The 23904-nt window shown below is 35.7% G+C and overlaps 1 protein-coding gene across 24 annotated transcripts in view; it reads right to left on the bottom strand.

Annotated features, from left to right (window-relative positions):
• Nucleotides 1-9564: 9564 nt before the first annotated feature.
• Nucleotides 9565-23904, bottom strand: part of NRXN1 (neurexin 1) — a 1138108-nt gene continuing 1123768 nt past the window's right edge. For all 24 annotated transcript variants that reach the window (XM_047068175.1, XM_047068174.1, XM_047068172.1 and 21 more), the window contains one exon: nt 9565-9872. In XM_047068175.1, the coding sequence (XP_046924131.1) occupies nt 9565-9872 (308 nt within the window). The remainder of the gene's footprint in view (nt 9873-23904) is intronic.

Below are 23904 nucleotides of genomic sequence, written 5' to 3' on the forward strand. Positions count from 1 at the left end.
CTAAAGGTAAATGGGAAAGTTGAAAAATAGAATAGAAACTCTAAAAACTCCAAAAATTATTTATTAAGAAATAATACCTAAAAAGTATTTTATATATTTGATCTTAAATATATATAAAAATACCTAAGTAGGAAGCTATCAAAGATAACTGTAGTTAGGTTCAGAGCTCTATGATAGCTCACATTGTAACACCACACTTGGGAGTCATGGCTGCCCTATTCCTTCATTCTATAGGCAGATGACATGTGGACAAATCAAGAAGAGGTAAGTGAATACAGCTTCTTCTTAAGTAATGGATATGTCTTTGTAACATGATTCAAGGTCAATAAAAAGACAAGAATCCTTTAGCATAATTTAGTCTAAAATTAAGTGAACAGGTAAGGTATCTTGTGAGGGTTGTTGACAGAACAATATAGTGCAATGTCTGATTTTGTTTTGTTTTGTTTTGTTTTCATTTTCACACAGGGACCAATAGAGAAAAATAGAAACAACAGGAGAAAATAAAATTTTATCCAAAATACAAGATCACTTGGATGTCTGTATTCCTTTTTTTCATATTCAGAACTTGAAACATTCCCCTATGGAAGCTCATTATTAGAATGCCTTAAAACCCACACCAGATTATGGTGAAGACTTCCATGTCATGAGCGGAGCAAAAACAATGAAGTCAAAGGACTGGATCAAACTGGAAAAAGGAAGGATATAAAGAAATGAGAGGGCATCTCTGTGGAATACTGTCCAACATCCAAGGGAAACCCACACAGGCACAGGGCAAGTGTCTGTAGGTGAGATCCTGCAGTGTATATAGCACATGTAGGCAAGCTAGCAATACCAAAGGCACAACCTCTTCCATCCCATCTCCTGACTATATAAAATTCAGATTTTTTTCGCTGGGGACATGGAGTAAGATAATGTTTAAACCTTTTAGAAATTCACTTTCTGTTTTTTTTTTTTCCCACAGATAGAGAAGGGATACATCTACCCCCATCCTCTCCGATCCAGAGGTAGGCATCTGAGACAACTTCAGAGGGGTTGGTGAGAGATACACAGTGTCCTGATATGTTAGGAACATATGGACAAAAATATAAGATGAATCTTATTTCTGGGAATATATATTCCCCATCCACAGAGGGGAGCTACACATGCCCAGTGGTCCTTGATTATGTTCAGGGAGACTAGTATCTGGGTTTTGGCTCTAAATTGCTATATGTGATACAAGAGACACTGAGATAAATTATCCTGCTAGAACTGAGAAAAGAATAGAAACTGTTAGGCTATTGCAGTTATGATAGGAAACGATTGCAAGATGGCCAGAAACGAGCCATCGTGGTCCTGCGAACACCATCAAAGAAACACAGGGAAAGTACAGAGGCTGGTCCGAGAGTAGAATCACATCATTTTGGAGAATGAGCAGCTCAGTACAGAACCGATTTAGCTAGACAGAGAACTGAATGCATTCAATTTCAGTTAAAGTATTAAATCAGAAATGCATAAGAAACTTTACTGATGTGCACATGACCCTTCCGTATACCATAGCATTCACCACTCTGGGGCACAGTGACCAAATGGCTTCCAGCTGCAAGCACATGCAATTCTTTGCTTGAGGACTCTCTCCAGACCACAGCACATCAGGAGGCAACATCCCATAGAGCACTTGCGAGTTATGGCCTCTACCCTTTTACCTCCTAGGAGTCCTTCGAAAAAAGACTGACAGGAATTTATAGATAAATATCCCTATTTCTTTAGCCTTCAGGCAAAACAATTCTGAAGCATATTCAACACTGTCTCCTAGAATTTCCAAGTAGTACTGAGCCTCTATTGCCCATAGCACTAAAATACAATCTTAATGGGCTTCTTTCTCTTCTTTTCTCTTCCCCTGTTCCAATTCCAGTGCTCCCTGGAATCACCTCTCTAAAGCATGCTGATATTCAGAAAGCTTATTGGATAATGGAAGGGAAAGTCTATTATAGTGACCTTCTGTAAATGATAGAAAATACCAGAGCACCTATTCTGGGATAGACCAAGCAGGCCAGAAATCACACACTTACACCTAAGTCTCTTGAAATCAGATTCCAAGGAATAGGGTACTAGTGAGGACTGATGCACGATGTAGGTGAAAAGTGAATGATTTACAAATCTCTTTTTCAAAAGTTTATCTGTCTTGTCAAGGCCAAATACAATCCAGAGAACTTTAATGCGATTATGAAATTATACTGGTAATTTTGCCATTTTCTGAAAATAAGAAGTGAGGGTAGAAGAGGAAGCAAGATTTGCCCTGATTTTGAAAGTAATACTCAGAGAATGTTTCCAATTCTATAGTGGTGAACTTAAAATCAAAATTAGAATTGTTTTTAAAAATAGATGCCTTGTGGCCATTTTTTCTTAAAAAGTAGTAATAATTAATAAACAGATATAAAAATTAAACTAATTCCCTAATACGTCAGATTCACTGACACATTAGGAGAAAACTATCTGTATCTTGATTGCAAAGCAACTTAGTTTCTCATGATCTTCTCCTAAACAAGACAAATACATTGAGTGAATCTCCAGTTAAAGATGATTGGCAAGTTGGTATGTATTATCCTAGCCAGGTGATATGTTTTACCAGGATCAACCTTGGAAATATTAACATTTTGTATAGGATAACTGTGTTTGGGGGAAGGCTTTCCTGTGCATTGTTGTTTATCTACATCCCTGGTCTGCACCCAGTAGACACCAGTAGCATTCCCCATCCCAGCCATGACAACCAAAACTATGTCCAGACATTACCAAATGTCCCTCTGGGCTCAAATCTATCCCTACCCCCCAGTAAAGAAGCATTGTTTAGTGGGAAATCTTTTAAGGCATGCATAGTATCTTTCTAGTAGACATATTTTCACTAAATGTATATAGAATTTGCCAATCATTGGCAAATCTCTCAATTTGCCAATGTGAGAGAACATTGTGAGAGGACCAAGATACATATTTAATTCAACTGGCCAGAATTCAGACTCAATACAATGAATTTCTTGCGGATAAAGTCCTATGTTTAAATTCAAATAATACATAGGTGTAAGTTAAAGGATACCCATCTTAGAAAGAAATTTGGTGATTTTTAGTTGATCATAAATTCAATATAATCCAAAAAAGTATTTAAAAAATAATGAAAACTTAAGTATTAGAGAGAATAAAGTTCAAATCAAGGAAGGTGATAACTCCATTGTAATTTGGTCTAAGCACTGTGGTCACTTCTGTGTCACATTTTGAGAAGACCAGGGGTTTAAGAGAAGGGTACTAAGATGATGGCAATTTCAGCATCCAGATAATTTGAGTAATGACCAAGTGAAACCAGAAGGTTAAGAATCAAGAAGAGAAAACCCATGCAAAGGTGGAGGGAGAGTAACAATATTGGAAAGGCTGTCATGTGGAAGATGGAGTGAGTTCTATTTTGCACAAAGAGAAATAGAACCACCAAGAGGGAGCTATAGGAACCTAGAAATTGTAAATCACAACTGCCCTACAATAGACTACCTTGCAAAAGAAGCAACCACTCCTTTACTCCTGGCTGGATAAGGCTTTGTTGGGGACACTGTAAAATACCATCTATATTAGAACTATTAACTTGAACCTTTAAAATATTCTCAATTTTGAACATATAATTTTACATGAATCCTAGTCTCTTAGCAGCTGCTCAAAATATTTCTAAACTACACTGTAAGTTTATTTTATTTTTTATCTTCTAGTAAAGTATTGAAGCTAACTATGCAAAGAATTTAAATGCATTATATTTTAAAATTCTAACTACCAGTTGTCTCATTATCTCACTTTTACATCTGAATAAACTTGATATGATTGATAGAGGGATGGCCAAAGGACCCACAGTTAATGACTTTCAAAACAGGCTTCAGGCCCCAAACACTTTGCTCTAAATGATGTGCTTGTGACAGATCATTATTACTTTAAGTGTAAAAGTACATTGTTCTAAACATTAACTATCAGACCAGAAGTATGCAACCAGACTTTCTTCGTTTCTTCCTTTTTTTCTTTTCTTTTTTCTTTTCTTTTGTTTCTCTTTCTCTTTCTTCTTTCTCTTTCTCTTCTTTGATTTATTGCTATTTTTACTAAAGGATCAATACTGTGGTTCCATATTCTATGTTTTTTCAGGGAGTTATTTTGCACTTTTAAGCAGAGTTGATCAGTGGCACTTGAGAACCATCACCATATCTTGCACAGAGATGGGATTCAGGTAGGAAACATAGGATGCTACCACTTGAATAACCATATTCCTCACCGAGAATTGTCTTGTTTGGAGGAAGAGCACTCAATGACAAGAATATTTATACAAAAACAAGATGCACTTATCATAGTTGGTCTAGAATCAGCCTTCTCGATAAAAGAGGAATTATGAAGTGGTCAACGCATCTTCTTTGTATAACCCTCATGAAGAACTATTTCCTCCTGGCCATCCAATGAATTTAATTTTGAGGTCAATGAGCTGTTTTTTGTAGTCCATCTACCACTCTCCAGTACTGATGACTTCCACAGGATGAATGCTTTTGGTGGATAGAGCCTTCCTGCATAGTAGATGTATACAATATATCTTCAAAATATTTAATCAAGTATTCCAATCTTTGGAGAAGTTGTTCTTCAAATGAATATCATGTTGTTGAAAATACTGGATATATGAGATGAATGGATTTACATATACTAGTTAGTACTCAACAAATATTTGAAGATTGAACTTGTAAAAACGAAGCAAAATTAATTTATATAAAAGCCAGACAGCTAAACAAGTTGTAGAAAAGGATAATGCTTATGTACCTTGTAAAAGTATATGACATTTCTTTGATGCTTTCTTAATACTCACTGAACCATTTATCTTCAGTGTTATTTTTATAAAAAAAGTTTTTCTATTTCCAATGTGTGTTTGGTTCTTAACATTTTAGGGAATTTTGAAATCCTTTGAAGATTTGATGAACCTAATTAGATTCTCTCCCCAGAAGAATACTTCTCTAAATCTATCTGTCAAATTTTACTAATAAATATTGCTAGAGGTTGCTAACTCCTGGGGCCTAATCACTGGACTCTGGAGATCTGTGTCTCACAGGTCAAGAATCCTTGAGCTGTTTACTACTGATAAATTTTATAGAGCTGTCATCTTTAAAATTTCATAAATTAAAAAAATATATATAATGTTTATTTATTTTTGAGAGAGAGAGAAAGTGTAAGAGGGGAAGGGGCAGAGAGAGAGGGAGACATAGAATCTTAAGCAGGCTCCAGGCTCTTGAGCTGTCAGCACAGAGCCCAATGTGGGGCTGGAACTCATGAATCATGAGTTCATGACCTGAGCCAAAACCAAGAGTCAGACGCTTAATTGACCAAGCCACCTAGGTGCCCCTAAAATTTCATAAATTTTTAAGGTAAGCTACATTACACAGCCTTTAATTTAGACATTAAGAAGAGGTAGTTTGTTTCCCCAGTATATTTAAAAGTTATGAGTAAATAAGAAAGAAATAACATATGTCTAGAACAACGTAGGTATAAAATGGATTAAGTACTCATGTTCAAACCTTGTACTGTAAGAATGGGGATAAAGACTGCGTTTGTTTCTATCACATTATTATCAAAGGCCAGAGTTTTAAATCCATTTCCAACTCTTGGACTAAAACTCACAAAGAGTAACTGATAGGTCATCTCATTTCTACAGTCACTTTGCTTTTGCAAAAAAAAAAAAAAAATGTGGGAAATGAAAAAGTATATTCCTTTACACACTTGTTTTTTGCATTTTTATTTTTCAAATAGCACAACCTGAGCAAACATTTTTAACATGTTTTCTTGAATTTATTATTATGGAAAATAATAGTATACAAGTAGCCACCTTTTCTTTGCACTTAGTTGTGCAAGGCACATTAGTTCTTATTATCCTTACTACCCTATGGGGTTGGTATCATTACCCTTAATTTACTAATGAGAAAAGTGAGTCAGAGAAGTTAGATAACTTGTAGCTAGTAAATGATAGTATTGGAAATTAATCACAGATTTATTTAAATTACACTGCTTTTTATAGAGAAAAATCTTATGTGTGAAATCAGCATCTTCCTGTTGTTTTTAACTGCTTCTAGGAGTTTGCAGTTTCCTGTAGAGCAAGACGGACAAATACAAACAAAGGTACATTTAGTGGCTGTATTGTTAAGTGTATGAGGGTAGACATGCTTAATGAATATCAAAACCCAGAAAAATAGAGGCAGTACTCTTCTCCTGGTTGTCTAAAGGACAGGTTTTCCTTTCAAATTCAGTCTTCCTTACTGGGCCACTTGGTCCCCAAATGGTGCCGCATGTACTTTTTTGAAATCAATAAATCCACAGTTGTATTAAGAAATATTTTATTAACAAAACAGTAAATTCCACTTGCTTAGCATTTCCAATAATGGAGAAATTGGCCTTGCAACAGAAAAAACAAAACAAAACCCTTAGATACCCAATCACACAAAGCACTAGAAGGGTAGGGTCATGTGGCCTTTCTTTGATGTTTTGGGGATTGACCACCTCACACATTATTGTAGTATTTGTTTTTTTGTTTTAAAAAGGCAACACATTACATGGATAAAAAAGAAGCATACTCAATCAGAAAAGTTACAGTCTAGAGATGTAATCAAATTTATGCCAGGTAGTGTGAAATCCTGTTAACTGCCAACTATTCATGGAACCCTGATACATTTGGTATGAAGATACTTGGGATCTTATTCATGTCTTTTTTTTCTCTCTAGCTCATGTTCCTCTCTTTTCTTTCTCCATTCAAAAAGAAAGAAAGAAGAAAAAAAATGCTAGATTTTGTGTAGGTCAATAACATTAAAAATATTTTTACTGACAATATTAGATCATTGCATGAAATTTTAAAATTTATGCTGGAAAGAAATATTGAAATCAACCCCAACAACATCCTTCATAGATATACTTCTTATAAATACCATTATTTATTTTCTATCATATTTTAGAATCTTTCCAGATGGAAACTAGTTTGAGTTCAATAGAGCAAATGGAAAAGCAACCATTTCTTTGTAAAACCTCAAGATGTAAATTAGTGGTTTCATATTTACCTTCTTATTTCACTGGCTTTCCCTGAGTAAGACTGAATTAGAGAAAAAAAAAAAAGACATGAATTCTTAAAGCGAGCAAATTAAAAAAAAAGAAGAAGAAAATCTGAAACACAAGTTATGGATACTAAATTTTAGTTTTAAACCTCCACTTTCTGGGTCATGAGAAGCCTTTTAGACTTTTCACACACCACAATTACTTGGCAACCATAGATAGTGGTGATTTGCTATGAATTATACATATTTCTAAGGTGCTGTATGTCTGAAATCCAGGCCACTTCTTGGCTTTTTTCATCAACTGAAGTATCGCAAAAGATGTTTTGCATTTTTTGCCTTTGCTGATTAAAGCTCATGGTAAAGGTATTCTCTTTTATGAAATCTAAAATCATTCTTTTAGGAGATGTTAAAGTAATGCGACCAATTTTTACTGAGGCATCACCTTCCAATCTAATAATGCATTTCCTTTGCATTACCTGCTCATATTAATAATTTATTGCTATGAACATCATTGAAACAATATGCAAAAACAAGTGTGTCATCTATACTTTTCTATCGCTTAATGTGTGTTAAACTAAAACTATATTTAATGATATATATGTAAAACCAGAAAAGTTAAAATATGGTCAATAATCAACAGAGAATGATATTTTTAGATGGATACTAACACAATTGTTGAAAATACTTTCTTAGTTGAGAAAATGTTTACTTTCCAAAGTATTTATCATGCACATCAGGTTCAGAGTGTGTGTGTGTGTGCGTGTGTGTGCGTGTGTGTGTGTGTGTATATATATATATATATATATATATATATATATATATATATATATATGATTTTATTGGAAACAAAGTTTTCAATTGCAGCAGCCAGGGTTAAGCTGTAGATTAACCAATTTTGCTTCTGTAACCTCCCAACATAATGTTTCATATTCATGCAGCAATACACCAGTGATATTCTATTTGGTAAGAAAAGGTTCCATTTCATTAGGGACTAAAATCTTCCCAGGGCTTCTTGGGAGCATGATCTCAATGAAGCAAATCACCCCATTTGTCACTAATACCTTGGCACAACTATCTTCCTTCCTTCCTGCTTTTCAATTTGTCAGTAAATATTTGCTGTTATATATATGTTCAGGTTTTCCATCATATCTGATGGATTCCTCTGGATGTGTGTGTCTGTGTGTGTGTGTGTGACTGTAAATGGTGAAAATATATGAAAAATGTAAGTATTTGGGGGAGAAAAGAAGATTATAAGATACATATGTATATATTTTACCTTCTAATTCACACCTTTCATACAAATACTAAAACTTAATTGCAACAGAATGAAGGCTGTACATGTTAGAAAAAAAAAGTAGCTGAGTCTTTTTATATACATTCATACATATCTTCCTTAGAATAAACACTACATTGTAATTTTTTTTAAAAAAGTAAGTAATTGTGGCAATTTATAATGGTGGCAAAAAACCAAAAACCAAAAACCAAAACCAAAACCCTGAAATAATTGTTGCTCCGATGTCATAAAACTCCCTATACTTAGCAACACTTATAACATTGAATTTACCAAAAATGGCTGAAGAGCAGAGATATATTTTGCATTTTCTATACAACAGGCTATAAAACGTCACTTATCACAGTCCAGAAAGCACACAGAGATGGATTTTATATAAACATATGTAATAACATATTAAGCGTGCATGAAAATTTCCCAATGATTGCATCTATGCCCTCTTGGGTTTTTTTTTGTTTGTTTTGAAATTTTAGTGTGAAAATGTGCCTTATATTTCACATTGTTGAAAATAAGGCCTCCATACTTTTTTATTCTCTCACAACCAGAAAGGGGCTTTTTGAATGTGTTCCTACACAAGTCTTCAAAAAAGCCAGCACTTTGTTTCAAATGCAAGTTCCAACCACTGTTCCAGCTGCGCCAGGGGGTAAACCCAAAGGTTTGCAGTTTGGGTCATTCCAAATGACACCGTCTTCTCTGGCAATCGGGCTAACTGACTTCTCAGGAAAGCGCTAGCACTTTGGCTAAATCCAGGATCATAGGTAGCTTCTTTTTTTTTTTTTTTTTTTTTTTTTTTTGGTGTGTGTGTGTGTGTGTGTGTGTGTATGTTGTGTGTTGCGTTGTTTTTGTGTTGTGCCTTGATGTTGTAATACTCCTTTGCTTTATGAATGCGAGCGGTCATCACTGTCTTTTAGAAATGTTCCAGCAACATAAAGACAGGCAGAGTAAATGAAAAACACTGTGGATGTTAGGGAATTTATTGGCCCCTGTTTGTTTTTGTTTTTGTTTTGTTTTTCTTTCTTTTTTGGAGAAACAAGAGCATGAGATACTTGTTTTTATTTTTTTAAAAACAGTCTTTCCTTCCTGATTGCATTCCCTGTCTTCTTTTGTATGTGCTTCGTAAAAAGGAAAGTAAATAAGTTTATATTATGTCTCAGATAAAATGAAGACTATTTCTATACAAGGGTCTTTTTTAAGATCTTGGGATCAGACGTAATACTCTTTATCCTTGTTTTTCTTATTTTTGTTGGCGCTTTTCGCACTGCTGGGTTGTTTCTCCTTTACAACAGCCCCGTTGGACTGTGCTGAGTTACTGATGTAGTTTCGACTCTCATCCACATGATACGAGCCTTCATCCCGGTTTCTGTACTTGTACATGGCATAGAGGAGAATGAGAATGCACAGGGCGGCGGCAGCTACGATCCCCACCACCATGCCTGTGGTGCTGCTGGACTCCCGAATCACTTCCGCTGAGCCTGGGTACGGCTCTCGCCCGCCTGCTCGGGTTGGGTTAGCTGTAGGAAAGAAGGGGAGAACAACGTAGTGTGATTACCGAGTTCACCGAATGCCCAAGAGCTATATTAACATGTACCATCTATTTGCATGCCTAAACGAGTAACACCTACGGCTTTAGGAAAGGTATTCTGCTACTGCTAAATGTAGCAATCCCTAGGCCTCATGGTCACTAGAGACTAGGGACTAGGAATCAAAGCACTTGGGGAGAGATCTGTTGCCATCTTTTCTTTATCAAAGATCAATTTTATTAACATGATATTGTAAGTGCAGCCCCAAATAAGCTTCTGTAGCTCTTAAGGGCCACGTTGATGTGTTAGGTGAAAAATTATAAATTATAAACCCAACATGGTAAATACAATCATAATGACACTACCTTATACTATCAGAGGGTATTAATTTAACAACCAAATTGAGGTTCATATGGAACACTTGGGCTAGCTCTGGAATCTGAATTATTATAGCTAAATTTAGTATTATTTTAGAAGTCATAGTGCCTCATTCAGTAATGAATTCAGTATTGAACAAAAAGATAATCTAGGCATTTTGAATAGACTAATTGCTTGCTTGTAAAACTGTGATGTTAGTCACAGTTTACAAACTAAAATAAAAATAAATCCTTTTGTGTTGGAGGTTTTATTCACATAAGTATATATGTATCATCCATTCATTACCAGTGGTTGAGTGATGACCAAAACTAAATTTGGGAGGGGGAAGTAGGAAAATATTTTTTTCTCAGTTTTATAGGCTATCTAGGTTGGGTATGAGTCAAATTTCAGTACTTAATAGATAATGAATAAAAGACTGGCTTGCACATTTTTCTTCTACTGGCAAAAATCTCATTCAGTGTTTCCAAAGGATAAATAAAGCTCTTCCATGAGTATAAGAAATGGATTACAGGGTGCATTAATATCTTCTCCAAGGCATAGTTAGGCACCGAAATTGGGGATAAATGGAGAGAAAAAGTCCTGGGATTTAATTTGTAAATGGGGGTGGGGCACCTATTTTTCTCTACACAATAAACTTATTCTTTGAAAGAATTTTTAGAAGATTAGCAACTGTACAGAGATAAAAATCTGTCCTATCTCTGACCCTAGGTCATTTTCCTCTATGGTTTATGTTTTCTTTCTCTGAATCTGTGTCCTCTCTTTTGTCTTACAGAAAAAAAGATTACTTTTCAGATGTAGTGGATTAAAAATGCTATAATTTTCAAAATATTATTTTTTCTAAATTAGGCAGCATGAATTAAAATAATCTCAAGGTTGTATATATATCAGATATATAGGTATGTGTGTGTGTGTGTGTGTGTGTGTGTGTATGGTTTGTGTGTTTATAGAAATTGAACAGTTCAAGAACACTAAAGTTGTGCTTTTATTATACTACTATTAAACATCATTTAGTAGCTATTTTTTAATATTTTTACAAAATTTCCTATTTAATACTGGGAGTAATTTATCAGCCATAGCTCTGTACTGCTTTGTAATTCCATTTCCGAACATCACCAAGGTTTCTTCTGCCTAAATGTGGGTTTCTTGCTGTCACTTTCCTTTCCTTCCCCAAACAAAGCCTTACAAATATAGTCACTTACAAAGTAACAGCTCTTGGTCTCAAAGCAGCAATATGCTGTGTTCTGGAGCTGTAAAATGTATCAGGTGAAACCTTTCTATGCTGAATATGTCACTGCTTGTTTTACAAAAGCCCATGTAATGTTGCTGAATAAAAAGCCTTGGAGTTGCTCCTGTGGCCAAGGTGGAACCAGACAAAGACTATAATCCGCAGCATTTGATTACAGGAAATTAATTTCCTCTCAAGAAGAATAGAATGTACTGCAGGAACTCTGTCACTACCTCACAAACCAGAGGCAGCACTTTCTCTTTCAAATACAGTCATCTTTGCCAAAGTCTGCCAATTAACTCAGCTGCTAACTTTCGCTAAATGACAACTTTTTACTTGCTCATTTGTGGATCACTCTTTTAACATGGTGTCTCAAGAGCTAAAGAAAGGATTTTATTTAAATGTTACCTAAATCTTTTCCCCCAACCTGATGGTGTGTTTTTATTTTAAACACATTTTTGTAATTATCTCACTTTGTCTGTCAGAAAAGAATAGGGAGAATGGAGACAAAATCCTAACCATATAGTTCATGCTAGGAAGACTTGAGAGTTTTAAAGAAATGCAGGGTTTAAATGTTCTATACTAAGAATGTATATGTTCATTTTTTTCTAGTTAGGATTTGGTATCCTAAATGGACTACCTTATCCAAGAATTGTAATCTTATTTTTATCTGCTCAAATATTTCTTTATTATTTTATTTTATTTACCAATTTACTTATTTTTCTTTTTTTTTTGAGAGAGAGAGAGTGAGGGAGGGAGGGGCAGAGGAAGGTGAAGAGAGGAATCCCAAGCAGACTCCGTGAGCAGCACAGAGTCTGACTTGGGGCTTGATCTCACAACCTGAGGATAATGACTTGAGCCAAAATCAAGAGTCTGATTCTTAACTGACTGAGCCACCCAGGCACCCCACTGCTCAAATATTTCTGATCTATGTTCACAACAACTGTGTAGGCAGCACAGCAGCCACAAATTGATATCAACAATTGATGTTACAAGAATGAGATGTAAAGACCAAAGCAAAGCCTCAAACGTTTCAAGTCTGCCATACAGGCATTCGATAAACACCTCCTATTTAAGGAAAATACTTGCCTTTTTTTGCAACTCCAGCCAAAACGTTGCCTAAGTCACATGCAGGCCTAAAAATATCTCTGTAACCCATATGTAAATAAAGATTCTAAATATCGTTTTTTAAAAATAACCTACCCAAAATGCTAAAACCCAATGATAAAACATTTTATCCTTTTTTTCCCTGATTCACATTAAAAAATTAATAGCCACCATTGATATTATTATAGGCCTGTTTGGAATATGCAGTTGCTTCCATGTCTCACTGATTATTTAGTAATTTTTTTCTGTTTTTGCTTCAACTCTGAAGGGTAAGTGACATTTTTCTTAACTTTTGTGCTAATATCAGAACTATTTATACACTAAAGACATCTCTCCCAGATGTACAATAAAAGGCTGAGAAATTTAAATACATTTATGAATTATAAATGTGGCTTCACTTATTGTTATTAATGGTTTATTTTGATGATCACTGGAAAACCTCTGAGGAAATTTCATATTAATTTAAATGTAGAGAAGAGTAGAAATGGCTCAAAAGGCTAAATGCCTTCCTATATAATTTGACTACAATTTTATATCAAAGAGAAACTCAGTCCTCTCTTAACCCTTTATGACAATGAGAAAAAGGGAGTTTAATCAGCAAAATCCATAACCAATTCTTTTATTTCCTGCATTTGAGAATTTTGTATTCCCTTTACATTCCATAATACATTAAATCAAGACATTTTAAGTAAATAAAACAATCTATATGTGTTTTCTCAGCAGTGCTAAAAAAAGCAAACAAATGAACTAAAATGTACTTTTACTCTATCTCCCTTTCTCTATCCCACCATGTGATGAGAATATTTTAAAAGCAGAGAAGAACACTTTGAAAACACTTATAAAAAAGAGAGTAGGGGAGGGAGCTAAAGGCATGGAATATGTACAAATTAGCAGTAATTTGTACTGCTTACAGGTAAACTGTAACTGACTTAGAAGTAAAACGAAGCTAACTGGACCAGAAGCATAAGGGGCCAAGGTCCATGGAAAACATTAGCAGGACTGGGGATGGGTATTAAATAGGCCAAAGCATGTGAGTATCCTTTGGTGTGACTGGAAACGCAAGTTAAGCTTTCAACTGCGGTGGTGGCACACATACTTTGATTTGAGGCTAGGTTGCAAGCCAAAAAAAAAAAAAAAAAAGAGTAGGTGAAATATCCTAAGTGTTTATGCCCACTTATATCCTATTTCAGTGATTCATAAAGTAGAGAAGCATTGTGAATCACACACAATTTATGCAAACACTGAAACAATAGATTATTTTACTCCCGTATAATTCATGCCCATCATCACCTACCCCTCAGAATCAACTGGAATGGAGTGTAAATTACAAGGTCTACTACCTGTGGGGAAAGCACATATGCACACCTGAATGGCAATATGAAGGCTTTTGATTTCTGCTGGCATTTTTGCCTAAATGATGCAGAAGCCATTTACTGCATGGGCAAGGACAAAAAGCTTTCTAAAGGGTTATAACCTCTTTTACAGAAGCTACTTATCAACTAAATGGCTATGAAAATATTCGTGAGGCTCATGGACAGGTAAACAGGGTTATCATAATGGACAGATGAGGGGTGCCTGGATGGCTCAGTTGGTTAAGCACCTGACTTCAGCTTGGGTCATGATCTCATGGTTTGTGGGTTCGAGCCCCATGTCAGGCTCTGTGCTGCCAGCTCCGAGCCTGGAACCTGCTTCGGATTCTGTGTCTCCCTGTCTCTCTTCCCCTTCCCCACTCACGCTCTGTCTCTCTCTCTCTCTCAAAAATAAATAAAAAACATAAAGGGCAGATGAAAACTGGTTCTTTAATTCTCTCTTTCTCTATCTCTTTCAAATATTTGGCAAGATCTGAGGGTCTCTACATAGTCTTCTTTGGCCCTAATTAATAAGGAATCCTGTATGTTAGCTCTGTGAATTTTCTTGTTTTTCATTGATTGATACCATGATTATTTATGTAGGCATAGTCTTTCATGTATTAGGACAGTTATTAACATATTTCCACATCACACCCTAACCCAATTTATCATATCAGATAAAAATTCATTATGGAAAATGCACACCAAATGTAAAAGACATACTCCAGTGCCTTGTCATATAAAAACATTAATAAATGCATTTGTTGCTTTCATAAAAAATTAAAAAGTAAGCTATTTAAAATTCTAACTTATCCTTAAGTTTGCTGAGATAGTTATTTTAAACTACGAGGACAGGAAAAGAAATTGTCCTGATGTATGTTCTTTCTTTATTTTTGACAGTCTTTGGCAGTGCATCTGTGAGAGAGCATCATTTCCCCCAAATAAGAACTCATTTAGATCCAGTTAAAAAACACCATGGAACAAACATGTTTAAGTGATATATTAGGCTACAGCAGAGAACAGAACGGAGAAGACTGTGGCAGGTCTCATTTCTTACCAGCTCCTCTGGCGTATCTGCCACCGACTCCACGTTCCTCACTGTTCTTCTTTCTACGTCTTCCCCCCTCTCTACCTCTTCTGTGCATCTCTCTCCCAGTTCAGCACTTGTCCTTGAAGGTGGCCCTCAGACAGCACAGTGGGCCAGCAAGGTGTTCAATGAGTAACAAAACTTATTGCCAAGTTCCTAATTTCAAACCACAATACAAAATAGTCCTTACTGGCCCCCCCCAAAAGTCTAAATATGATTGTCTCATCAGAACATAGTCTTTGTGTTTCATATTGAAATGCTTTACTTTATAATACAGCCTTCTAAATTTGTTTATAGAATACAATTATATGCCATATGTATGTATATATATATATTTATTTATAAATGCTATTTTATTACCAATAAAAACTTTTGTTATGCAGATGAGGATGTGTGAGGAGCACATTAAGTCATTAAGCTTTGCACTGGGGCCTATATTTATCAGTTTGCCACTGTTTGTATCTAGTCATAGCCTTAGTTTATGCAAATGGGGAGTAAAAAGCCCACGTTTATTTAGCAGGATAATTCACAACTAAAGTTCTAAAATAACTATGCATTTTGGAAGGTAAATTTTTGAACATTAGTCAATTTTTCCAAAGAGGTTTCACTTTGCAATGGAAAGTGTTTGGCATCCTTTGGTTATTTTTTCTGAGACTAGAAAAATAGCAATCAGGTATTGTTATTAAAAAATAAAACTGCACTTGATGTATGTTTTTATGATCCTGCACGAGAAATGATGCTTACAGTCCTAATTCCTGTCACATAAAATGACAGTTTGGTGGGTGGTGGGACCTTATATTTCCATTGATGAGTACACTAAGGCAATAACCATGCTATTAGATGCTCTTTTTATCACTCAAATTGTCATTTTTATGAAACTATTTTGTATACTTGGATGAGCTGTTCTTTCACTGTAATCTTATTATATTTATGTTGTTTCCAAACTTAGCTTTGTAGGGTGAGATTGCAGTTTCTAGGCAATTCTTATTGCTGGTTTTATTTCTTCAATATAGACTGTTAGTGTATAGGTACATCATCAACCATGACCCTGTCACATCAAGGATGAAGTAACAGTTTCATTATATGCTGAAGACAATGAAAAATCAGCTTTTGAGTTTTAAGAAAAAAAAATATAAGATATTGCCAATTTTAAGAAATAGTAAAGAATAAAATACACCAATGGTTAAAAAAAAAAAAACCCAGAATATGAGCTATACATTTCAGATCAGTAGGGGTATATAACGGATTATAAAACTCTGCGATGTTCAACATTTATCATTCTGCTACTTGGAATTGTTAGATAACCTGCCTTACAATAATCCTTTTAAAAACTACTGGCAAGATGCATTTATTAAATTTTTTTCTCACCGAGAGTCTTTGACCAGTCTTTCTGGTTTTATCATAAATTAAACTAAAAGTAATCAATTTTAAATTTCTTTCTCCTCCCCACCTAGGAAAAAGAGCTGCCTAAAATGATCTCATTAGAACAGAGCACTGTACTGTGTTTTAATAGATGTGGAAGTTATTATAATTCTAGGCTAGTCTTCAAAATGGTTTCAGATTTATGGGGGAAGATTTGACTTTTCCAGTACCCAGTTTCATTAATACTGTGAAAAGAAAATTGAAATTGTAGGCTCCTGGGGTGTTTGTGAATTGAGATTAGCACAGTTTTGTTCTCCATCTCTAGAAAAATAAAGTTTATTATTTTTTCCATTTCTGTGCTTCAATACAACATGGGTCAGAAGAAACAATTACAATGCAGTCACTCACAAGAATGCATGTTTAAATGACACAGCTGCAAGAAAGCAGGTAGGCAATGATTTGCATGGCGTGCACTAATTTCAATTCATACTATGGTTGTCTGAGAAGTGATGAATGCTGGATGTTTCAAATCCCTCTCATTTTCTCTTCCCATCAACTCCACCCATGCCTTGCACATTCAGAAGTTTGCTCAGGCAGGTCAGACAAAACGCTTGAGAGAGGACATGTGTGACACATCATAGCCCTTCTAATGAAATGGAGATTCAGAAAGGACTTGGAAATCAATAAGCCTATGCCACCTGTGTGGCTGCAGGTCTAACATTTTCCCCTGCTACTTTCAAAGGCACAAAGGCACATGTTTAAGGGGAAGTACAGAGGCTACCACTGGGGGACTGAGGGACTGTTATCTTCACCAGGAATCTAGGTACTATGTGGGAAGGGACACTGGCCACAGAAAAACTCATCATGTGCCTGGAGGACAGAAAGCGCCAAATAGAACAAGCTACTACCTCAAATGGCACCACATGGAATTAAAAAGGCGATGGACAATCAAACCCTGTGTGACTTCGGTCAAGTAAAAACTAATTGAGGAACACACACATTCTCCCTCATCTCTGGGGCAAGCCATAGGATCATGGCATTTACTGAAACCTGTTCTTCAATCACCTTATACTCTGTAAACTATGTGTCTATAGCTCAATCATCTGCAGGCTTCATACACTTTTACATGGTCATTGTGCCCATAAGGCTTTATTAGAACGCTTGAAAGTGTCAAGTATCAATGTGACTACCATTCTCCTGGCCCTTTTTGATCTGCCCACAGCTACCGACTCAAACTTCTCTTCCATTTCTCTCAAAGGAATTTGCAGTCATAATTTTATTATGGCAATAAATAAAATTGGCCAGTTCCCACAGGCCAATAAAGTTCTACCTACATGGCTGGCTCATAGGATCTTTTTCATCATGCCTAGCTGAATACTACTTATTCCTCAAAATTAGCTTGATGCGCCATCTTTTGTGAAGTTTTCTAAGAATATTCACTCTTTCTGTCAACTAATATATAGTGAAGTATAGTTATGTTCCAAGGACTTTACTAGGCCCTGGAAGTATAGATAGATAACCAAACACACTTGACATCTGCCCTCATGGGCCTTGATATATAATGAAGGAAAGAGACATGCAACAAAAAATCATGAAGTTAAAGTTGATACAACAGTTGGAGCCAGCATGTATGATGAAAGAAAATGGTAGCTACCACGCAGGAGTAGAACAGGGGTTTCTGATTTAGACTGGGGAGTTGGAAAGACCTTTCTGAGTTTGTGACATTTTGGGTGAGACAGGGAAAAGGACTGGAGAGTAGTCAAGTGAAAAGTGGCCAGCAGAGTCTTCTAATCAGAAGGAATGAGGAGTAATGACTTAGAGGAAAGAAAAAGTTTACTTTTCAGAAACTAAACAAAAGCCTGAGTGGATGTTGCATAGTAGATGTTGTGGGAGAGTGAAAAGAAATTAGAAGATGGATATAAAACTTAACACACAGATCAGAGGCCATGCAAAGGAGTCATACATGATAAGATCAGCATATCTGGCTTCATAAATAATAACGCTTTTATGGGAAAAAAAGGTGTCACTAACAGTGAAAACGCAAATGAAAACGAGAAAAGAAATATTTGTAGTACATATGACAGACCAAGAGTCAATACCTCTAAAATACAAAGAGCACGTATCAAGTAATATGGAAAAAGTAAAACAAACAATCCACTGGAAGAATGGACAAAAATGTGCACAGGCAAGTAAAGAAAAGAAGATCTGAATGGGTGATTAAATGTAAGACAAGATGCTCAACTTAGAATGGAAGTCAAAATAAAATAAGGAGGTTTTTTTTCCCAACAAACTTACAGGAATAAAGAAGAAAGAAATGGTGACATGGTAAGCATATTTATTTGGGAAATGGGCAATTTTGCTGGTGAGAATATGAAGTTTTCAGTCATTTTTAAGAAGTAATCTAATAACATCTATTAACATTTTAAAAAAAGATTAAATTGCAGCTGGAGGATGGGTACATGTGAGTTCATTATACAATTCCCTCTAACATTATATGCTTGAAATTTACAATAGTAAAAGATAAAAAAAAACCCAAATATTTAAATCATGCAACCCCAGTTTGGGGAATACAGTCTACATAATTAAATACACCAGCACATAAATATATAAATATAGGATGTTATAATGTTATGAGAGGAAAAGAAACAAAGGGAAAAACTTAAGAGATTAATGACAAGGTTATGGTTGAATAAATTATGGAACACCCATAGTCTAGAATTTTAATAAAGTTGAAAATAGGAGTTAGAGTTAAATATGTTGACCTGAAAGATGTACATAACATGTCAATAAAGGAGAAAAGCAAGTTTAATTCATATAGTGTGCATCCATTTCTATAAAGCAAGAGAGAAAAACAACTCTTTTTTATGTATTTAATAGGAACATGGTGAAAGGTATATGAAAGATTCACGCCAAGTTGTTATTATCGGTTCATGTATGGAGGTGGGGGGGAAAAGGGGAAAATAAAATCAGGTAGAATTAAAATCACATAATTAAAATTCTTTAACAAGTATTTACTGAGTAACAACAATTTACCAGGTACCATGTAAGATGTTGAGGATATCAAGGTACCCAAGAGTATTAGAAACGCAATGGAAAATGTGATAAAATAAGACAATTTTAAATTTAAAAATGCAATAAAAGAAGAAGACACAAAAAATGGTACTAAGAGAGAGAGAAATGAGGCTTTAGACCCGGACATCAGGAAAAGTTTCTTGGAGTGGAAGGTATTTGAAATGAGACTCAAAGGAAAAGAAGGATCCAGGTTTCTAGATTGAACTCTGGAAAGCCACTAAGGATTAAGAAGGAAAACGTTGAGACAGAATGGCCTGAAGCTGCAGGAACAGAATCAAGAAGACTGCATGGGAGGATTTGCAGGAAATCTAACTTAATCCCCATCTTCCCTTAACCGTATTTTACATCATCCATTTTAGTATGGGGCCCACACTATTGTGAAAGTTTACTTAAGTTTTTCATTTCTGTTGGGTGGATTTTTTGCTTCCAGTCTATATTGCTAGTCCTTTTATAGTTACCTGTAACTCTATTTGTTTTTTCTACCACTTCCCTCACCTTCTAACATCAAATGAAGATTGTGCACACAAGCTACAAGATGTATGTTTTCTGACTGATTAGAAGATGAGATTTTTGTAAGTTCATAAATTTTCAGGAGTAGACTGGGGTGAATTTAACCATTAAGAAAATGTGAGAGACCTCTGATTTCAAATTTTTAAGTAAAGGTAATAAACAGGAGGCAAGACACTGGTAGTGACATTGCATTTCATCATAAATATGGTTTCCTCAACACTTCCCTAACTCCCATCTTCTATAATATCTTCAGTAAAAGAGGGACTTATGATATTTATTTAATTAAACCAGAAATCACTTCCCCTGTGCTTATGCAGATTAGGATCAATTTATATCAATGCAAGTTATCATATCTGCATTTATTTTCCTATGCCTTCAAGTAATAAGCCACTTAATTCCAATGACTAAATCACTAAGTTATTTAAAGTCAACCAAGTTAGCAGTCTCCATTTTGATTCATTTGGGTGCTTTATTTACATCAACATCATCTGACACCCATAGCACTACAAATAGTTGAGAGCTAATTTGGAGCTCTTTTCTCAAAATAAGCAGAATAGTTGCAGAAGTTTCTAGAGTACTTTTCAAGACTGTTACTATTGCAAAGTAAGTTGAAAAGAGGCCCATCAGCCAGGTCAAGCTTTCCATATTTATGAAGCAAAAAAAAAGCCATACAGAAAATAATTGAGAAAATGAGTTTCAAAGCTAGGGAGCCTGGAGAGTTTGTGTTTTTCATCAAAATGTATTACATTTCATAAAAGCAAGAAGAGCTATATTTTGAAATGTAGATTGTTCTCTCCATTACTGATTTTTACTCCACTATACTCTTCAATAGCAAAATAGTTTCTTTTCTGGTTGCTCAATGACTAAAACACCCAGAAATTGCTTTTCATTTTTTTTAGGTTTATTTATTTATTTTGAAAGAGGAGAGAGTGCCAGGAGAGGAAGGGTAGAGAGAGGGAGAAAGAGAATCTCAAGCAGTCTCCATGCTGTCAGTGCAGAGCCCGATGTGGGGCTGGGTCCCATGAACCGTGAGATCATGACCTGAGCCCAAACCAAGAGTTGAACACTTACCCTCCTGAGCCACCCAGGAGCCCCCAGAAATCACTTTCCTTAAGATGCATTTCACTGTTTTACATACATAAAGTTGAACAACCAATTTTTACCAAAACCCAGAGGATTCATTCCAAAGAATTCTCAGGCCTGGAACTAGGAATTTGGTGGGAACCTGGTTTATAGGAAGACAAAGATGGCACCATGATTATAACTAGAGTAGTGAGGAATGTGCATGTGTGTACACGCGTATGTGGCTGTATTATTGTTACAATTTTACAAATTGTTAAGAGACCTTTCGTAATTTGTTATCCACTGCTAACATTGTTTTTATCAGAAACATAATGGTTATATGTTATTTACCTCCCAGGGTCACCATGAGAATCAGATTTGGTAGAACAATAAACATGAAAGTGCTCAGAGAAGGATAAGGTTCTGTATAAAAACAATGACGGTCTGATTATTTTCCGTGTTTTCCACACAAAAGGTATGGAATCAGCAGCTTTCCCAACAATGACACAGTTCTGCAGTATGTACTGCATGCCATGGCTCAATCAGTTGTGATGGTGACCACCTCGTACATTATCTTCTCAGGGGTCACTGCATTCAGGGACTTCCCTAACATGAATGGAGGCCCTGTAAATTCAAGTGACTAAAAGATCCCTTAATTTCCAAGGCATGTTGATTCAGGCTATTAATTGTCATGCTGAATGTAGAGCTTGTTTCTGTTTATCTGAGAAACATTCCATCTTTACAGATCAGTGCTTGCTGGCTCCCATGGTTGGAGTGAATTAAATTTCTCCCTCTTTCAAAATTTTATTATACTTTATATTTTTAGGTATCATTAAATCGATCACCCGAGACCACTCTTCAGTAATCACTGACAGCAAGGCCTATTATCTTAGAAATAATAGCTCTTCTGATGAGGTTTTAGGTTTCTTTCTAAAACTGTTAGGCCAATTCTTTGTTCCTCCTTCCTTCTTCCCTGCTCTGGAATTCTGTGGTGTACTCTGAATGAAATACAGCGTATGGTCTCTACTGCGGATCTGTATGCTGGGTGCTAGGTGCACTCCTCCTCAACCAGGGTTCCTGCACACCATCTGTATAAGTCCAGGGCATTTTGGGAAATGGGGCAATATGTAGTTTTCTTCATTTAAAACTGTGTCTGCTCACTTTGGGTGATCATCTTGATACTGCTGTCAGAAAGCTATTGCCGTCTTTTGTTGGAAAACATCTCATTCTTTCTGGTGAAAGTACAAGAGCTAAGGTGAAGAATTAGCCAGGTTTTCCACTGAGTCCACCAGAAGAAAGCATGTCAAGCCATCCACCATGGGGGCGAGTCTGGCGCTTATGGCTGGTTAAGTCATGTAGCCCAGTCTTCCTGAATGTCTTAGGAGGAAGAGCAGGCAGATTAAAAGAACAGGCAGGAAGGTTAATCATTCCTTCTTTCAAGAGCTCTGCATTGTTTTCCTCCACAAATAAAAATCACAGTTGATATGTGCCCTTTTCCCATCCTCACAACCTAAATTTATCCAACAGAAGCACTGCTCTTGTCTTGTTAGTTTCAGAGTGGCTACTGAGAAAAGTTTTATGTAAATAGAATTCAGAAACACTTTTAAAAACTTTCTAGGTACTAAAGTATCAATTACTAACATTTCTCCTTCTTGCCACGGGTAATAGGTGTATCTCCATTTATAGTATGGTACACTCCTGAGTCAATTTGCCAGTACTACTAATAAAAGCTAATTTACATTATCAAAAGTTCTTTGTGTTGGATCGAATGCCAAGTGCTCTACATGCATTGTCTCTTTTATCAGCACAACAATATTGCAGGTATTTAACCTTATTCATGCCATTTTGCAGATGCAAAAAGTCAAGTCCACAGAGGTTCAGGGCTTTGCTTCTGATTATACAGCGAGTGGCTAAACTCAGACACTCCAAAGTTTGCTCAAGGAAATGTAAGATTTTAGTGTGCTTATAGATGTGACAACGTTGGTACTTCTCTTTCTACTAATTTTCTTCATTTATTTGATGGCCTCTGTCTGTATTGACATCTTTAATACATCCATTTTTTAACCTGGAAAATTAATTAAATGTTCTTGTCTTTCCTATTTTATTACCAAAGCCAGGATTCTTATAATCCTGAGATCGGGTAAGGAGTTAATCATGATGATGGTGATTTAATCAACAAAGTCAGATGACAAGAGGTGAGACCTACAGACTGCAGCCTAAGGTAGCATTTGCTGCTCCTTGGAGCCCATGAACCAACAGAGAAAGCATATTATGAATCTTCATGGAGACAGCATTTCCTGTAGGGTACTATTCAGAATATGCTGAGTTACCTCTGACATTATTTGAGGGAAGGTAGTTAATAAAATATCAAGAAAACTCCACAGGAAACCAATTTCATTACTAAACAGGTATTTGATATACATCACAAGAATCCTCCCAGATTTCATGTTTCCATAAGAGATGGATTTACGCTATATTTTTCTAAACATTTGCCACATTTCTTCCTTCAGGGTTGGTGACTATTTTTAAAATGACAACACATCTCATTGTCTCTTTCCAAAGCTCAAGGGGACATGTCACACTTTAGAAAGGCTCTCATGGTATTTTAGTATTTTCTAATAAGGACTTGTGATGTGAAAGTTTATTAATGTTTTAAGGTTGGATACATGCAGATTGCCTAAAAATCTATTGTGTACTCATTATCGAATAGATTTTTGTTACTTAATATAGGAAGCTCTGTATTAGCAGCCATGCACTTTTTGTAGACTTCCAAATAAATGCTTCAATATAACACAGTAAACTCACTCATCTGTTAACTAAGAATTATAAGCAGCCAATCATGTGTTAGTTAAGGCTTTGGACTAGAGCCCA

The sequence above is a fragment of the Lynx rufus genome, unplaced genomic scaffold (assembly GCF_022079265.1).
Source record: "Lynx rufus isolate CCGP_SWC_20201006 ecotype Redwood Valley unplaced genomic scaffold, mLynRuf1.p SCAF_8, whole genome shotgun sequence".
In the NCBI taxonomy this organism is placed as follows: Eukaryota; Metazoa; Chordata; class Mammalia; order Carnivora; family Felidae; genus Lynx; species Lynx rufus.